Here is a 17491-nt window from a genome sequence, read left to right as displayed (position 1 = left end):
AAGGTTATCCAACTTGACTAAACGCTTGGAGGTTTAATCTACGGCGATATGTAGATTACTCCACTGCTGTCGTCCTTATTTAGCTACTTGCGCCTTACGGTTTGTGGTTGATGTGGATGGCAGAAATATAAATGTGTATTTGAACCCAATAATGGTTGAATTCAAGAAGTTTAAACTGCTAATCAATCATTGTTTTTGAAACCAGTGGACAGCCAGTCAAAAATGTGCTCTTGCAACAGCTGCATAGTGTGTATGTCAGCCTATTGAATACAAATGGGGCTTTTATTGCTCAATCTAATTCATGCTGATAATGGACACATGCTCAAACTCGCTCACTTTTGATAGACTTAAAAAAGGCCATTTTTGGAGTTATAAATTAAATATATTAATGTACAGATATAAATGAATCATATTATTTTATATGTAGTAGAAAGCGATGGGTTAGAAGAAGCCTACACGTAAAATGGAACATCCATATATGACCAGATATGTCAACTTTAACATTGATTTATCCTGCAATAGATGTTGTTCAATTGGTAACATACATTTGATTCTTCTTCTAACGCCTCTTAAGGGGAAAGTAATCTAAAAGTAATAACTAAATGTAATCAGATTACGTTACTGAGTTTGGGTGATCCAAAAGTTACGTTACTGATTACAATTTTGGACAGGTAACTAGTAACTGTAACAGATTGCATTTAGAAAGGACCCTACCCAGCGCTGACATTAGTGAATTATTGTCCATGTTACTATGACAATACTCTGGAGGTAAACAACAGAGAACACCACAATTATATCAATAGAATATCGGCCATTTAGCTAAGGGAGAATGACTGGACCCTCTCATTGAAGTTCGGGGTACTCCGGTCGGCCTTCAACTTGAGGAACTCAATTATACTTTCTCGCTCTTGACCCACCTTTCTGTCCGGTTTCTCCTTGGAATCCTATATTGCCTTGTTGTCCTGGTAACCCGGGGGCCCCTCCTATACAGTTAATACCCCCATTGGAGACCCCTGGGGGCCCAGGAGGTCCTGGAGGTCCCTGCAGACCAGGGGCGCCACCTCGTCCTGGGTTCCCGGGGACGGAGATGGCTGGCTGGCCCTCGTCTCCCTTCTGGCCCCTCTCTCCTGGGAAGCCTGGTAAACCGGGCTGGCCTCCACCTCCGATACCTGGGGTCCCTGGTTGACCTGGAGGACCCGAAAGACCTGGGGAGAACAGGGGGTCAAAGGGGAATGATCACCATAGAAACTGGGTTCACCAAGCCGCTTAAAGTAGGAGTGCTGATCAAGGACCAGTTCCTCTGTGTTCATGTAATCTTATTCATTATAATCTGAGAAACTGTATGAATATAGAGAACCTACCAGGTTGCCCTCTGTCTCCTTTCCTTCCCGTCTCCCCAGGACGCCCAGATTCTCCTTTAGGACCAACTGTAGTTGGACCATTGCTCACCTGCTATATAATGGGATACAAAGGTTACTATCACCATCTAGTGTTCACAGTCTAATACTACACAGCCTTCAGTCTGACCACTGGTCACATGCTAAAGCAGATGTATGATCTGGCAAAGTGGACCGGAGGCTCCGCATGGAGGGTGTGATGCAATTGCGGAGCCTCTGGAGGCCTGAGGCCAAATCAAGCTCTGTAAGGCGATGCCGTGCACCTCACAAATGCAGAGGTCTCCTTATATCTCCTTATAGCTCCGCATTGACATGATTGGTTGACTGGTAGGTGGGGCCTGTACATCCTTTCATAAACACAAACTCACTTCCTTGACAACTTCCTTGATAACAAACATGGAGAACTTTGACGAAAGGCTATCAGAGCAAGTTCACAAATAAAATATGAATCCTAAAATATTACTCACCACGCCTGGGCGTCCAGGATATCCACGGTCACCTTTGGAACCCTGAGAGAGAAAACACACAGAGATGGATGGATCTTCAACAGAAAATAAGACTGTATCTGTGAAGAATAGCATCAGAGGCTAAACTCACCCTGTCACCATCCCGACCTGGCAGACCTGGCCCACCTGGGTCTCCCTTACTACCCTGAGAGAGAGAGAGAGAGAGAGAGAGAGAGAGAGAGAGAGAGAGAGAGAGAGAGAGTGAGAGTGAGAGTGAGAGTGAGAGAGAGAGAGAGAGTGAGAGAGAGAGAGAGAGAGAGAGAGAGAGAGAGAGAGAGAGAGAGACAGAGAGAGAGACAGAGAGAGAGACAGAGAGAGAGACAGAGACAGAGAGAGAGAGAGAGAGACAGAGAGAAAGAGAGAGAATGTTTTTTTTGTTTGTGTTCCTATGTGCACTGGAGAAAGGGGACGAGGTAGATGTTCGCAGATCATTCAAGTACAGCGGACAGACAGCTGTCTATTAAACTGTTGTGGCACTGTATCTGACAAGCTGTTGACTGGAGGGTAGAACCATATGAATAGAATGAATAGAATCCTCCTAGTTCTGTGTGTAGAACTCACAGGGAATCCAGCAGGACCTGGGTCTCCATCTTTCCCCGGTTTGCCCCTTTTGCCTGCTTCTCCGTTTTCTCCTTTCTCTCCCTTCAAACCACCAGACGAACCCTACAAACCCAACATTTGTCAGACACACACGCCTATTGATTGATTGATTGATTTGATATAATAGGGTCTGGCATTATTCAGACCCCCAACCCACATGGTCTTCTAAGACACTGGTGATTCATAGAGCACATTATTTATAGCGTGTTACAAAATATAGGCGTATAGAAACACAGATGTATAAAAATGTAGATATATAGTATGACAGATACTGAGTAAAAAAATGTATATATATATATATAATATGATTGATAGTGAGTGATACTCACAGGGGGTCCAGGATAACCAGGATCACCAGGTGGACCAGGTAAACCTTGATCACCCTGGCAACGAGTAAAGACGCAACAATAACAAATGTAAATAACAAGTTGTTGTTAACAAGAAATAAGAAGAAACAAAATGTTTTCATCAATAGTCAAGAATCAAAACAATGTCAATAAAGATTGTTATCTAACTTTTTAAAGAAATAAACAAAACAGTTGTAAGAATACAATAACTTTCACAACACAGGACCAAGAGATATAAAGGTATTGTAAAAGTACGTTTTTATAACAAGGCTAAATGCCACCCCCTACTGGTCATTATGAGAGTTGCATTTACAGGGGAATTAAAGGCATGATGGTGCTCCCGCCTGGTGCTGAAACATGATAAAACACGAGGCCCAGTATAGCTTATAGCTTCACACTTACAGCTGGCCATTTACATTACATGTCATAACAGAAGTTACTGGGCCAGTTCGGTTACAGCAGGGGTTCCTAAAACTTTTACTGGACACAACCCCAAACTGACACTAGACAATCCCAGGGACCCCAAAATTATATCCACAGGTCACACAAGCTGCCCCAACTCATAATAATGACAGGAAAGTGCATTCGTATAGTGTAAGAGGTCCTTAGTTGACACTAAAAGGTTGTATTCTATACCCATTTGAAGAGAAAAAAGTTCTTAATTTGTTTAAGATTACAGGGGGTCCCACATGGGTTCCTGACCTCACGTTTGGGAACCACTGAGTTACAGCCAAACAGGAGCACATTAATGGCTGTCAGTTTACATGACATGTCATAACAGAATCTACTAAGCCAATATTGATGTTCATCAAGTTCAACAAGTGACAATTAAAAACCTTATGACGATCCAGATGATACTGAGTTTATAGAGATCCTGATCATTCAGGGAAAATGTGTAATGTAGGACATTACCGTTTCTCCTTTCTGAATACTCGACACTGAGGGTCTTGTTTGCTCCCCAACTTGTCCTGGTGGTCCGGGAGGTCCCTGCAGACCTGAATTACCCTACACACACACACACACACACACACACACACACACACACACACACACACACACACACACACACACACACACACACACACACACACACACACACACACACACACACACACACACACACACACACCAGTATTCAGGAGTGCCATTCGTTACCACCCATTGACGACAGTCTTTCCCTTGCGGTTCCTACCTTATCTCCTTTGGGACCTTGGAAGTTCAACCCCATGTTTCCCTGTAGAAGAAGAACAAGAAGAACGTATTACTGTCTTCAAATCAAATGGTATTGGTCACATGCTTCATAAGCAACAGGTGTCGACTAACAGTGAAATGCTTCATAAGCAACAGGTGTAGACTAACAGTGAGATGCTTCATAAGCAACAGGTGTCGACTAACAGTGAGATGCTTCATAAGCAACAGGTGTAGACTAACAGTGAGATGCTTCATAAGCAACAGGTGTAGACTAACAGTGAAATGCTTCATAAGCAACAGGTGTAGACTAACAGTGAAATGCTTCATAAGCAACAGGTGTAGACTAACAGTGAAATGCTTCATAAACAACAGGTGTAGACTAACAGTGAAATGCTTCATAAACAACAGGTGTAGACTAACAGTGAAATGCTTCTAATAATGCTTCATAAACAGGTGTAGACTAACAGTGAAATGCTTCATAAGCAACAGGTGTAGACTAACAGTGAAATGCTTCATAAACAACAGGTGTAGACTAACAGTGAAATGCTTCATAAGCAACAGGTGTAGACTAACAGTGAAATGCTTCATAAACAACAGGTGTAGACTAACAGTGAAATGCTTCATAAGCAACAGGTGTAGACTAACAGTGAAATGCTTCATAAACAACAGGTGTAGACTAACAGTGAAATGCTTCATAAGCAACAGGTGTAGACTAACAGTGAAATGCTTCATAAACAACAGGTGTAGACTAACAGTGAAATGCTTCATAAGCAGCAGGTGTAGACTAACAGTGAAATGCTTCATAAACAACAGGTGTAGACTAACAGTGAAATGCTTCATAAGCAACAGGTGTAGACTAACAGTGAAATGCTTCATAAACAACAGGTGTAGACTAACAGTGAAATGCTTCATAAACAACAGGTGTAGACTAACAGTGAAATGCTTCATAAGCAACAGGTGTAGACTAACAGTGAAATGTTTACTTACAGGCCCTTCCCAACAATGCAGAGAGAAATAATAATAACACAAGGAACACATTGAGTGTATTTAACTTGGTTATATATACGGGGTACCAGTACCAAGTCGATGTGCAGGGGTATGAGGTAATTGAGGTAGATATGTACACATATTCTGTGTGTAAAGCAACTCACCTTTGGACCAGGAAGACCAGGAGGCCCAGGACGACCCTACAAAATTGCACACAACTTTATTAACAACACATTAACAACTTTATTAAGAAAATATATAACTATTAATAGAATAATAACATTTTATAATGACGCAAACTATGTTGGATCAGTTCTTACCCAGTTAGCACATAACGTTCTGAGAACTATATGTTTCTTAGGTGGGAATTTCAATACTTTAGCATAACGTTCCTACAGGTTTCCTCATGGTTCTACTTATAGCAATATTCTAAAATTGTTCAGAGAATGTTAAGAAATGACATTTTTCTGTTGAAATTTAGGTACTTCAGCATGATGGTTTCTACATGTTTCCTCGTGGTTCTATTTAAAGTCATGTTCTCAGAACATTAAGAAAACTTTTCCATAAAAACCTCAAGAAAACATTAGTAACATTAGTAACATTCAATGAACATTCTAAGAATGCAATTTCAAAACAAATACCCTCCATTCTCAGCATCAACAAAACTCGATCTATCTTGTTAAGTGTGTTCAGGTGTGTTGGCGATTGGGGGTCCCATAAGGCGGTGCACAATTGGCCCAGCGTCGTCTGGGTTTGGCCGGTGTTGGCCATCATTGTAAATAAGAATTTGTTCTTAACTGACTTGACTAGTTAAATAAAATGTTTAAAAAAAAATGTAAATAAAAAAAATATCTATTGGCCACACCTGATCTGAAAGAGTGATTGTTTCATTTGAAATGGGGTCTGTTTGACTAAAATGTGCAGTTTTGCATAAGTAAAAACCCACTGCATATTAACTCAATCCTGGTGGTGCAGTGGGATGGAATCCATGAATAGAGAACAGAAGATCATAGGTTTGAATCTCAGTGATGCTGTGCTAATATAAAAATGACTTGTGTTTGCATGATTAATGCCTAAGCAAATGAATGTATATGTGTGATTTGAGTTCAAAACATTTAACTTGAGCTAAAAGTCTTATTGAAACATTACCTTCAAATAATTTATCATTTCCGTTCTCAGAATATTAATAAAACCTCCCAGGAACACTTTAATGGAACCATGGAAAAACATTCTCAGAACCTCCCTGCAACCAAAAACGTTCATTCCCACAACTTCCAAGGAACCAAATGTGCTAGCTGGGATGAAACTGAATGTCTAGAATTAGAAAAATATTCAAACTTCTAAAAGTTGGCCCAATTCTTAATATTCGGCACTGACAAACACTACTGGAAGTAACATGTCTGGGACCAGCTTGCCTGGGGACAAGCTTGGGAGGAGTCCCACAGAACATACTGGATGTCACAGGTCTGGGAACAGTTTGACTGTGTAAAGTCCCTCAGATCATGGATGTTACAGGCCTGGGAGCAGTTTCACTGTGTAAAGTCCCTCGGAAAATACTGGATGTCACAGGTGATGAGCTCTAAAGCAAAGTCTCACAACTCAATTGTTAGTTGAAAACTGTTTTCATCCCCTCCCCAAATATAGAATGTCTAGATAATTGGACAAGGCTTTAACTCCTCTAGCTCCACAATGAGATAGGGTGCAGGCCAGGCAACAGGCTGTTAGCCAGCCTGCCAGCTTAGTGGAGTCTGCCACCAGCTCAGTCAGTGTAGACAGCTCAGCTACCCCCATTGAGACAGTGTCTGTGCCTCGATCTAGGTTGGGCAAAACTAAACATGGTGGTGTTCGCCTTAGCAATCTCACTGGAATAAAGACCTCCTCCATTCCTGTCATTATTGAAATAGATTGATACCTCACATCTCAAAATAGGGCTACTTAATGTTAGATCCCTCACTTCCAAGGCAGTTATAGACAATGAACTAATCACTGATCATAATCTTGATGTGATTGGCCTGACTGAAACATGGCTTAAGCCTGATGAATGTACTGTGTTAAATGAGGCCTCACCTCCTGGTTACACTAGTGATCATATCCCCCGAGAATCCCGCAAAAGCGGAGGTATTGCTAACATTTACGACAGCAAATTTCAATTTACAAAAAATATATATATATATTTTTTTTCATCTTTTGAGCATCTAGTCATGACATCTATGCAGCCTACTCAATCACCTTTTGTAGCTACTTTCTGCAGGCCTCCTGGGCTGTATGCTCACTGACTTCCCTGAATTCCTATCGAATCTTGTAGACATGGCAGACAATATTCACATTTTTGGTGACTTAAATATTCACATGGAAAAGTCCACAGACCCACTCCAAAATACTTTCAGAGCCATCGTCGACTCAGTGGGTTTTGTCCAACATGTCTCTGGACCTACTCATTGCCACAGTCCTTCTCTGGACCTAGTTTTGTCCCAAGGAATAAATGGTGTGGCTCTTAATGTTTTTCCTCATAATCCTGGACTATCAGACCACCATTTTATTATGTTTGCAACCGCAACAAATAATCTGCTCAGACCAACCAAGGATAATCAAAATCCGTGCTATACATTCTCAGACAACCCTAAGATGCCTAGATTCCCTTCCAGACTCCTTCCACCTACCCAAGGACGTTAGAGAATAAAAATAAGTTAACCACCTAACTGAGGAACTCAATTTAACCTTGCGCAATTCCCTAGATGCAGTCGCACCCCTAAAAACAAAAAACATTTGCCACAAGAAACTAGCTCCCTGGAAAATCCCGAGCCTGAAGCAAGCTTCCAGAAAATTGTAACGGAAATGGCGCCCCACCAAACTGGAAGTCTTCCGACTAGCTTGGAAAGACAATATCGTGTAATATCAAAGAGCCCCCAATGCTGCTCAAGCTTCCTACTTTTCCAACCTAACTGAGGAGAAAAATAACAATCCAAAATTAACTAAAAAGCAGAATTCCACAAGAGAGGATGGTTTTCACTTCAGACTTGATGAATTCACGAACTTCTTCGATGAAATGATCATGATCGTTAAAAAAATTACGGACTGTGAATCTGTGTGTTTCTCCAAATCTCAGCTGTCCTGAGTCTGCACAGAACTGCCAGGAACTAGGATCAATGGAGAAAACAGTCCTGGCCTCTAAACCTTCAAGCTGCATACTGGACCCTATTCCAACTAAACTACTGAAAGAGCTGCTTCTTCAGTGACCACAGAGAGTCAGGACACCCGTTTACCATCCCATCTGAAAGACAGCACCCTACACAATGGAATGCCCTGGGGCATTGAGATATTCTTTTTTTAGACCAGAGGAAAGGTTGCCTCGTACTGGCCCTCCAACACCACTTCCAGCAGCATCTGGTCTCCCATCCAGAACCAATCCTGCTTAGCTTCAGAAGCAGGCCAGCAGTGGGATGCAGGGTGGTATGCTCCCTATAATTCTCTCTCTCTCCCTCTCTCCTTTCCCTCCCAGAGGACCTGATTCCTAGGTCCATGCCTTGGGACTACCTGGCCTGATGACTCCTGGCTGTCCCCAGTCCACCTGGTCGCGCTGCTGCTCCAGTTTCAACTCTTCTGACTGTGGAACCCTAACCTGTTCACCGGATGTGCTACTTTTCGAAACTGCTGTTTTCGACTCTCTCTCGCTCGCACCTACTGTCTCAACCTCTGAATGCTCGGCTATGAAAAGCCAACTGACATTTACTCCTGAGGTACTGACCTGTTGCACCCTCAACAACCACTGGGATTATTATTTGACCCTGCTGGTCATCTATGAATGTTTGAACATCTTGAAGAACAATCTGGCCTTAATGACCATATACTCTTATAATCTCCACCCGGCACAGCCAGAAGAGGACTGGCCACCCCTCTGAGCCTGATTCCTCTCTAGTTTTCTTCCTTGGTACCTGCCTTTCTAAGGAGTTTTTCCTAGCCACCGTGCTTCTACACCTGCATTGCTTGCTGTTTGGGGTTTTAGGCTGGGTTTCTGTACAGCACTTTGTGACATCAGCTGATGTAAAAAGGGATTTATAAATACATTTGATTGATTGAATGAGGTCTGGGACCAGTTTGACTGTGTAAAGTCCCTCAGAACATACTGGATGTCACAGGACTGGGACCAGTTTGATTGTATAAAGTCCCTCAGAACATAACGGACGAGTGCCGGTTGTCAATAACATGATTTGGGCTGTTACTGTACTGTACCTCATAACCTCTGGGGCCGGGAGGGCCGGTAGGACCGGACAATCCCGAGGGGCCTTGGTCACCCTAGAAACAAGACAGACACCACAAACGTTACACAATGACCTCTGGGTTGAAAGACACAGGTTTACATCTCCCATAATGGATTACCATTTGTTTGATTGATTGATTCTGAAAATCCAAATATGAACAATATATTATATTAGCCTACTATTTGATAAAACCAATCACTCGACAAAGTCTAATTAAGGTTTTCTCTTTTATCTGTCTGAATACAGACTTTAGAATTGTAGGTCAGTTAAAATCAGTTAATTTCAAAGTGGGTGTATGGTTCTATAGAAAACTCACAGGAACTCCAGGCAGGCCAGGCAGACCTGCACCTCCTATCTGTCCGAAACGTTCAGCTGTGATGATGTCACCTGGGTCTCCCTGTAGAGGAGGTTAAACCAGAACCCATCACACATTGGGGTCGTATTCATTAGTGGACTCCGTTGCACTTATTAGATACACTGTTGTTTCCGAAGTGAATTATATGAGCCAGTACTTAATCTAAAGAGGACAACAGTTTTCCGGGACAAATACAGTAGTTACCTTTTGCCCTGGAAAACCAGGTGGACCCTGAAGAGGAGGGAGACGAGAAAAAAGGGATACATTTTAAAGTGTCAGAGACTTTCTCAGAGAGACATGAGAGAGACGACACTGTGTGTTGTGTGTAAGGTACTCACCAATCGACCCTCCAGTCCGGGGAAGCCTGGGCTTCCTGGGAATCCTCGCTCACCCTGAGAGGAGATAGAATTAAAGCTGCAATACAGTATGTGACTTTTTGGGCAACCTGACCAAATTCATATAGAAATATGAGTAATAGATATGTCATTCTCATCGAAAAAACAAGTCCAAGCAGCGGTAGATATGTTCTATCTGTGCTATTTCTATGTTTCCCTGTTCTTAAGTTTTGTTTTTGCATCTTTTACTTTGGGTTTTGTACACCAGCTTCAAACAGCTGAAAATACAAAATTATTGTTTAAGGAAAATATATTTCACAGCAGTTTAGATGGTACAATGATTCTCTAATCAATGACTGCTTGTTTTGTGACATAAACTGAAATTAGGCAAACTACTACAATTTTAGCAACCAGGAAATAGTGGAGCGATTTCTGCATATTGCAGTCCAGGTTACTTTTCCAATATGCTATATGCTTTGACTCAGTAGCCTTACAAGTGCAGATAATAGCAGAGTTCTGCCATCTAGTGGCCAGGAGTGATACAACATCACATATAATAGCAGAGTGCTGCCATCTAGTGGCCAGGTGTGATAGAACAGTTTCAGTCCAAATTCAATCTAACCCGAGTTCTCTCAGGACTCGACAGAGTCGTATCGCTTTCAGTCAGCTGTAAAAATAGTAACCCACCTTAGTCCCGTTGCAGCCTGCAGTTCCTTTGGGGCCTGGGGGGCCATCCTGTCCCGGGAGACCCTGCAGGAGAACACAGACACAGAGACAACAGGAAGTCACACATCACACAGGAAGTGAGGTTACACAGCGATGCAGTACGGAACATTCAGATAAAATGTATGGTGTAGAACCATAAAGGATGATAGAGGCCTCTAGTGGCCAAAATGCTGTCTTAGCATAGGCAGCGCCATTGAGGGCTTCCACCATTTTAATGTAGCCAACTGGGTGGGACTTATAACTTCATTGGCTGACTCCTCCTGGTGACCCTGTTTCTCTCATGTCCAACCGGGTCATCAGGCCGGATCAGCTAATCGAGAAGAAGACAATTGACTACTTAAAAATGTAGATTGCCTCAATGATGCTGCCCATGCTGTCACAGACGCTATAATGGCAGAGACACAAAGATGAGTCTATCTATCTATCTATCTATCTATCTATCTATCTATCTATCTATCTATCTATCTATGTGTACAACATAAATAACTGTTGTAAGACTACATTTGGAATCGTGTCAGTTCTATTCATTATATGTTCAATCTGCACGCTGGATGTCATGTGATGTTAAAAATAGCCAGTGATAGTTCAGCAAAGGATCCACCGTCTCTCTACCCGAAGGGCTAGGCTATATAGATAGGCTAGGCTATATAGATAGGCTAGGCTATATAGATAGGCTAGGCTATATAGATAGGCTAGGCTATATAGATAGGCTAGGCTATATAGATAGGCTAGGCTATATAGATTTGCTAGGCTATATAGATAGGCTAGGCTATATAGATAGGCTAGGCTATATAGATAGGCTAGGCTATATAGATAGGCTAGGCTATATAGATAGGCTAGGCTACAGTTGAAGTCTGAAGATTACATACACTTAGTTTGTAGTCATTAAAACACATTTTTCAACCACTCCACAAATGTCTTGCTAAAAAACGATAGTTTTGGCAAGTCGGTTTGGACATCTACTTTGTACATGACACAACAAATTCTTCCAACAAGTGTTTACAGACAGATTATTTCACTTATAATTCACTGTATCACAATTCCAGTGGGTCAGAAGTTTACATACACTAAGTTGACTGTGCCTTCAAACAGTTTTAAAATTCCATAAAATGATGTCATTGCTTTAGAAGCTTCTGATAGGCTAATTGACATCATTTGAGTATATTGGAGCTGTACCTGTGGATGTATTTCAAGGTCAACCTTCAAACTCAACCTTCAAACTTTGCTTGACATCATGGAAAAATCTAAATAAATCAGTCAAGACCTCAGAAAAACATTGTAGACCTCCACAAGTCTGATTCATCCTTGGTAGCAATTTCCAAATGCCTGAAGGTACCACGTTCATCTGTACAAACAATAGTAAGCAAGTATATTACACACCATGGGACCACGCAGCCGTCATACCGCTCAGGAAGGAGACACGTTCTGTCTCCTAGCGATGAATTTACTTTGGTGCGAAAAGTGCAAATCAATCCCAGAACAACAGCAAAGGACCTTGTAAAGATGCTGGAGGAAACAGGTACAAAAGCATCTATATCCACAGTAGAACGAGTCCTATATCGACATAACCTGAAAGGCCGCTCAGCAAGGAAGAAGCCACTGCGCCAAAACCAAGGCCAGGCTACGTTTTGCAACTGCACATGGGGACAAAGATCGTACTTTTTGTAGAAATGTCCTCTGGTCTGATGAAACAAAAATAGAATTGTTTGGCCATAATGACCATTGTTATGTTTGGAGGAAAACGGGGGGGGGGATCTTGCAACCCGAAGAACACCATCCCAACCGTGAAGCACAGGGGTGGCAGCATCATGTTGTGGGGGTGCTTTGCTGCAGGAGGGACTGGTGCACTTCACAAAATGGATGGCATCATGAGGAGGCAAAATTATGTGGATATATTGAAGCAACATCAGTCAGGAAGTTAAAGCTTGATTGCAAATGGGTCTTCCAAATGGACAATGACCCAAAGCATACTTCCAAAGTTGTGGCAAAATGGCTTAAGGACAACATGGCTTAAGGACAACGGTGGCCCGTTCCTGTAGGTTCATGCTCTACAACATCCGCAGAGTACGACCCTGCCTCACACAGGAAGCGGCGCAGGTCCTAATCCAGGCACTTGTCATCTCCCGTCTGGATTACTGCAACTCGCTGTTGGCTGGGCTCCCTGCCTGTGCCATTAAACCCCTACAACTCATCCAGAACGCCGCAGCCCGTCTGGTGTTCAACCTTCTCAAGTTCTCTCACGTCACCCCGCTCCTCCGCTCTCTCCACTGGCTTCCAGTTGAAGCTCGCATCCGCTACAAGACCATGGTGCTTGCCTACGGAGCTGGGAGGGGAACGGCACCTCAGTACCTCCAGGCTCTGATCAGGCCCTACACCCAAACAAGGGCACTGCGTTCATCCACCTCTGGCCTGCTCGCCTCCCTACCACTGAGGAAGTACAGTTCCCGCTCAGCCCAGTCAAAACTGTTCGCTGCTCTGGCCCCCCAATGGTGGAACAAACTCCCTCACGACGCCAGGACAGCGGAGTCAATCACCACCTTCCGGAGACACCTGAAACCCCACCTCTTTAAGGAATACCTAGGATAGGATAAGTAATCATTCTCACCCCCCCTTTAAGATTTAGATGCACTATTGTAAAGTGACTGTTCTACTGGATGTCATAAGGTGAATGCACCAATTTGTAAGTCGCTCTGGATAAGAGCGTCTGCTAAATGACTTAAATGTAATGTAAATGTATTGGAGTGGCCATCACAAAGCCCTGACCTCAGTCCCATAGAAAATGTGTGGGCAGAACTGAAAGAGTGTGTGCGAGCAAAGAGGCCTACAAACCTGACTCAGTTACACCAGCTCTGTCAGCAGGAATGGGCCAAAATTCACCCAACTTATTGTGGGAAGCTTGTGGAAGGCTACCCAAAACGTTTGACCCAAATTCAACAATTTAAAGGCAATGCTACCAAATACTAATTTAGTGTATGTAAACTTCTGACCCACTGGGAATGTGATGAAATAAATAAAAGCTGAAATAAATCATTCTCTCTACTATTATTTGGACATTTCACATTCTTAAAATAAAGTGGTGATCCTAACTGACCTAAAACAGGGAATTTTTACCAGGATTAAATGTCAGGAATGGTGAAAAACTGAGTTAAATGTATTTGGCTAAGGTGTATGTAAACTTCTGACTTCAACTGTATATAGTAAAAGATGATAAATATAAAAGCAGGAAACTCACTGGAATTCCTGGTGTTCCGGGGAATCCAGGCAGTCCGGGAGGTCCCTGTGGGAGTAACAAGGACAATGAATCAATCAGAGGCTGGTGAGGGGAGGACGGCTCATAATAATGAATAGAATGGAGTGAATGGAATGGTATCAAGTACATGGCAGTCAGGTGTTTGATGTGCTTGAGACCATCCCATTTATTCCATTCCAGCCATTACTATAAGCCCTTCCTCCCCAATTAAAGTGACACCAGCCACCACTGATCAATAAAATACTTTGAGAAATGGTACATCATACACAGTGGTGTAGTGCAGCCCTCTCTCACTTCTTTTCAATTTGAGAATACACAGAGCTGGTAAAACTATTTCTGGAAAATATATTTTGATAAATTCTAAACAACTATATTTAATTACCACTAACATTCAATGAAAAACAAAATAATAAAAAATAATAATTTATGATATTTAAAGCTGCCTAGAGGTAAATGATGATTTCTTCCCAGTCCTCTCTCTGACATTGGGGAGAATGAGAAAGAACTATGAGCTAGGTGTATGTACTGCAAATAACTATGAGCTAGGTGTATGCACTACAAAGAACTATGAGCTAGGTGTATGCACTACAAAGAACTATGAGCTAGGTGTATGCACTACAAAGAACTATGAGCTAGGTGTATGCACTGCAAATAACTATGAGCTAGGTGTATGCACTACAAAGAACTATGAGCTAGGTGTATGCACTACAAAGAACTATGAGCTAGGTGTATGCACTACAAAGAACTATGAGCTAGGTGTATGTACTGCAAATAACTATGAGCTAGGTGTATGCACTACAAAGAACTATGAGCTAGGTGTATGCACTACAAATAACTATGAGCTAGGTGTATGTACTGCAAATAACTATGAGCTAGGTGTATGCACTACAAAGAACTATGAGCTAGGTGTATGCACTACAAATAACTATGAGCTAGGTGTATGCACTACAAAGAACTATGAGCTAGGTGTATGCACTACAAATAACTATGAGCTAGGTGTATGCACTACAAAGAACTATGAGCTAGGTGTATGCACTACAAAGAACTATGAGCTAGGTGTATGCACTACAAAGAACTATGAGCTAGGTGTATGCACTGCACAGAACTATGAGCTAGGTGTATGCACTGCACAGAACTATGAGCTAGGTGTATGCACTGCACAGAACTATGAGCTAGGTGTATGCACTGCACAGAACTATGAGCTAGATGTATGCACTGCACAGAACTATGAGCTAGGTGTATGCACTGCACAGAACTATGAGCTAGGTGTATGCACTGCACAGAACTATGAGCTAGGTGTATGCACTGCACAGAGCTATGAGCTAGGTGTATGCACTGCACAGAACTATGAGCTAGGTGTATGCACTGCACAGAACTATGAGCTAGATGTATGCACTGCACAGAACTATGAGCTAGGTGTATGCACTGCACAGAACTATGAGCTAGGTGTATGCACTGCACAGAACTATGAGCTAGATGTATGCACTGCACAGAACTATGAGCTAGGTGTATGCACTGCACAGAACTATGAGCTAGGTGTATGCACTGCACAGAACTATGAGCTAGATGTATGCACTCCACAGAACTATGAGCTAGGTGTATGCACTGCACAGAACTATGAGCTAGGTGTATGCACTGCACAGAACTATGAGCTAGATGTATGCACTGCACAGAACTATGAGCTAGATGTATGCACTGCACAGGCCCATCACAGGCTTGACCACTTTGGCCAATCAGAACATAAAAATAAAAACATCTAAATTCACCGTGTGTCTGCCTTGGTGTCATAAAACTACACGGACCCCTCTTGGCTCATAGCCGTATGTGACCGCTACTTGGTTAAGGTGCCAAGGACTCACAAACCAGAGTGGTCACCACTAAGCCCAAAGAGCCTGACCCTCTCTGGGTGTTGCTGTAGTCCTGCTTGAGATAGTTAGCCTACATTGGCTATTGGTTGAGACGCAGGGCCCGTTCTAGCTTGGTTTGTCAGGCTGGGAAAATGGAAACGTGAATTCGGCCAAATTGGAGGTAATAATGCATTTTGGTTATCGTTTATTTAGATGAATACACCACACCAAATGCTTGAATTTCTGACTGTTTTAAAAACGAATTCCTGCAATTTTTTTATGGTCAATTGATTTGATAGTTCACCGTTGTTTTCCTTTATTCTGCAATAGGGAATATTGTAACCATGTATTCAAGCTAATCAAAACAAAGTTGATTTATACATTGTGTAAGCTACACAGTACAATGAAATGCCTAATTGCATTAAAGCTCTCCTCGCAAATAGTGCAATAATATTAAGCTATATGTATTTGTACTTACAATAGGCTGTAGCCTACAAATAGCTGTACCACGTAGTCGTAGGACTATTAGGATTTAGGCCTACTGATCATTATTGTTGTTTGTTCCTGGACTGGCCGAATTGCAGTCCTTCTTCAGCTATCCATCATTGCACGATCTTGTCGCTGTTCTTTCAGCACCACGAAGTGTCTCCAATCGCTTAAAATGACATCTCATCCAGACCTGTTGCCTAATAGTCATACCCATCACTTACTATTCGTATTACAAGTAGAAGACTATCACTTCCCACACTGGTGCTTGTTCAGGAAATGTAGATCAAAGATGAATCAATGTCTTGCAAGATCCCATAACTATGAATTAGTATTTTGCATAACAGAACCGAATATAATAGCGTACATTAGCACACTAAGCCTATAAAGATACTGTTACACCAAAAACACTCCCTAATTTCTAATTATATTCTAGGATATGGTTAACTGAAGCATAATAGTCTAAATCTTTCTTTTCATGTGGCCAAAACCCAACAGTGTGATCCACTAGGCAGGAGATATGCGTTGACTGAAACAGAATACAAGAAAAGCTACTAGTTTGTTAACACCGTCCGCTCTGATTCACTGACGAATCAGTACTTCAAGAAGACCTGCATATTCCCATCAAACTGATTGAGATCAATCAAATGGTTGGCAAGGAGCTGGGACGTTTCACCAGTAAAACGTGAATAACTATCAGTCATGATTGACAGTGATGATGGCCTATGAGGTAACCTATGCCTAACTTTGTGTTTGAGGGTATTCAAAATATACCATTTTCTTTAGACAGTAGGTGTTGGCAAAGGCAGACGACGCAACTGGAGGAAGCATTATACACATATTAATGAGATGCGATTCAATTGGCCACATCTGTCCGTACAAACTCTGATTGAGGAGATTATGACGTGATTAAAATAATAATAATAATAATAAAGTGCGCTCTCTCACCTAAAAATAATGGTCTACACCACTGATCGTACATTCACATCAGAAACCAATAAGGCTACTTCCCGTTTGTCTTGGAGTGAAACGAGGACATCTGGTGGGCTAAGGTGAGTACTACACTCTAGAGAGGGCCATTTGACTGTGTACTGAACTGGTATATGGAGTGAGACGTGTGTGGGTCACGTCAGATTACTCACTCTTATCCCTTTTGGACCTCCAGTCCCTGAAGGTCCGTCACTACCCTGAGAGAGAGAAGAAGA

General features: G+C 42.2%; 1 protein-coding gene and 1 long non-coding RNA gene across 4 annotated transcripts in view; one reads left to right on the top strand and one right to left on the bottom strand.

Annotated features, from left to right (window-relative positions):
• Nucleotides 1-17491, bottom strand: part of LOC118369198 (collagen alpha-5(IV) chain-like) — a 124224-nt gene that overhangs the window by 44030 nt on the left and 62703 nt on the right. The window contains 16 exon segments of the mRNA XM_052497668.1: nt 918-1205; nt 1362-1452; nt 1865-1906; nt 1995-2048; nt 2465-2566; nt 2833-2886; nt 3763-3855; nt 4043-4084; nt 5193-5228; nt 9259-9321; nt 9604-9684; nt 9847-9873; nt 9981-10034; nt 10665-10727; nt 13936-13980; nt 17429-17473. Of these exon segments, the coding sequence (XP_052353628.1) occupies nt 918-1205; nt 1362-1452; nt 1865-1906; nt 1995-2048; nt 2465-2566; nt 2833-2886; nt 3763-3855; nt 4043-4084; nt 5193-5228; nt 9259-9321; nt 9604-9684; nt 9847-9873; nt 9981-10034; nt 10665-10727; nt 13936-13980; nt 17429-17473 (1180 nt within the window).
• On the top strand, nt 4168-5003 carry LOC127916191 (uncharacterized). Of its 3 annotated transcripts, none has more exons than XR_008093796.1 (3): nt 4168-4449; nt 4495-4782; nt 4855-5003. It is a non-coding gene; the product is annotated as an uncharacterized LOC127916191 (long non-coding RNA). The 3 variants fall into 3 exon arrangements; XR_008093794.1 differs by having other exon boundaries at nt 4819-5003; XR_008093795.1 differs by having other exon boundaries at nt 4380-4449; nt 4531-4782; nt 4819-5003.

The sequence above is a fragment of the Oncorhynchus keta genome, chromosome 35, assembly GCF_023373465.1.
Source record: "Oncorhynchus keta strain PuntledgeMale-10-30-2019 chromosome 35, Oket_V2, whole genome shotgun sequence".
NCBI lineage: Eukaryota > Metazoa > Chordata > Actinopteri > Salmoniformes > Salmonidae > Oncorhynchus > Oncorhynchus keta.
Note: the sequence above shows the minus strand (reverse complement) of the source record. Positions and strands in the feature narration are given on the sequence as shown.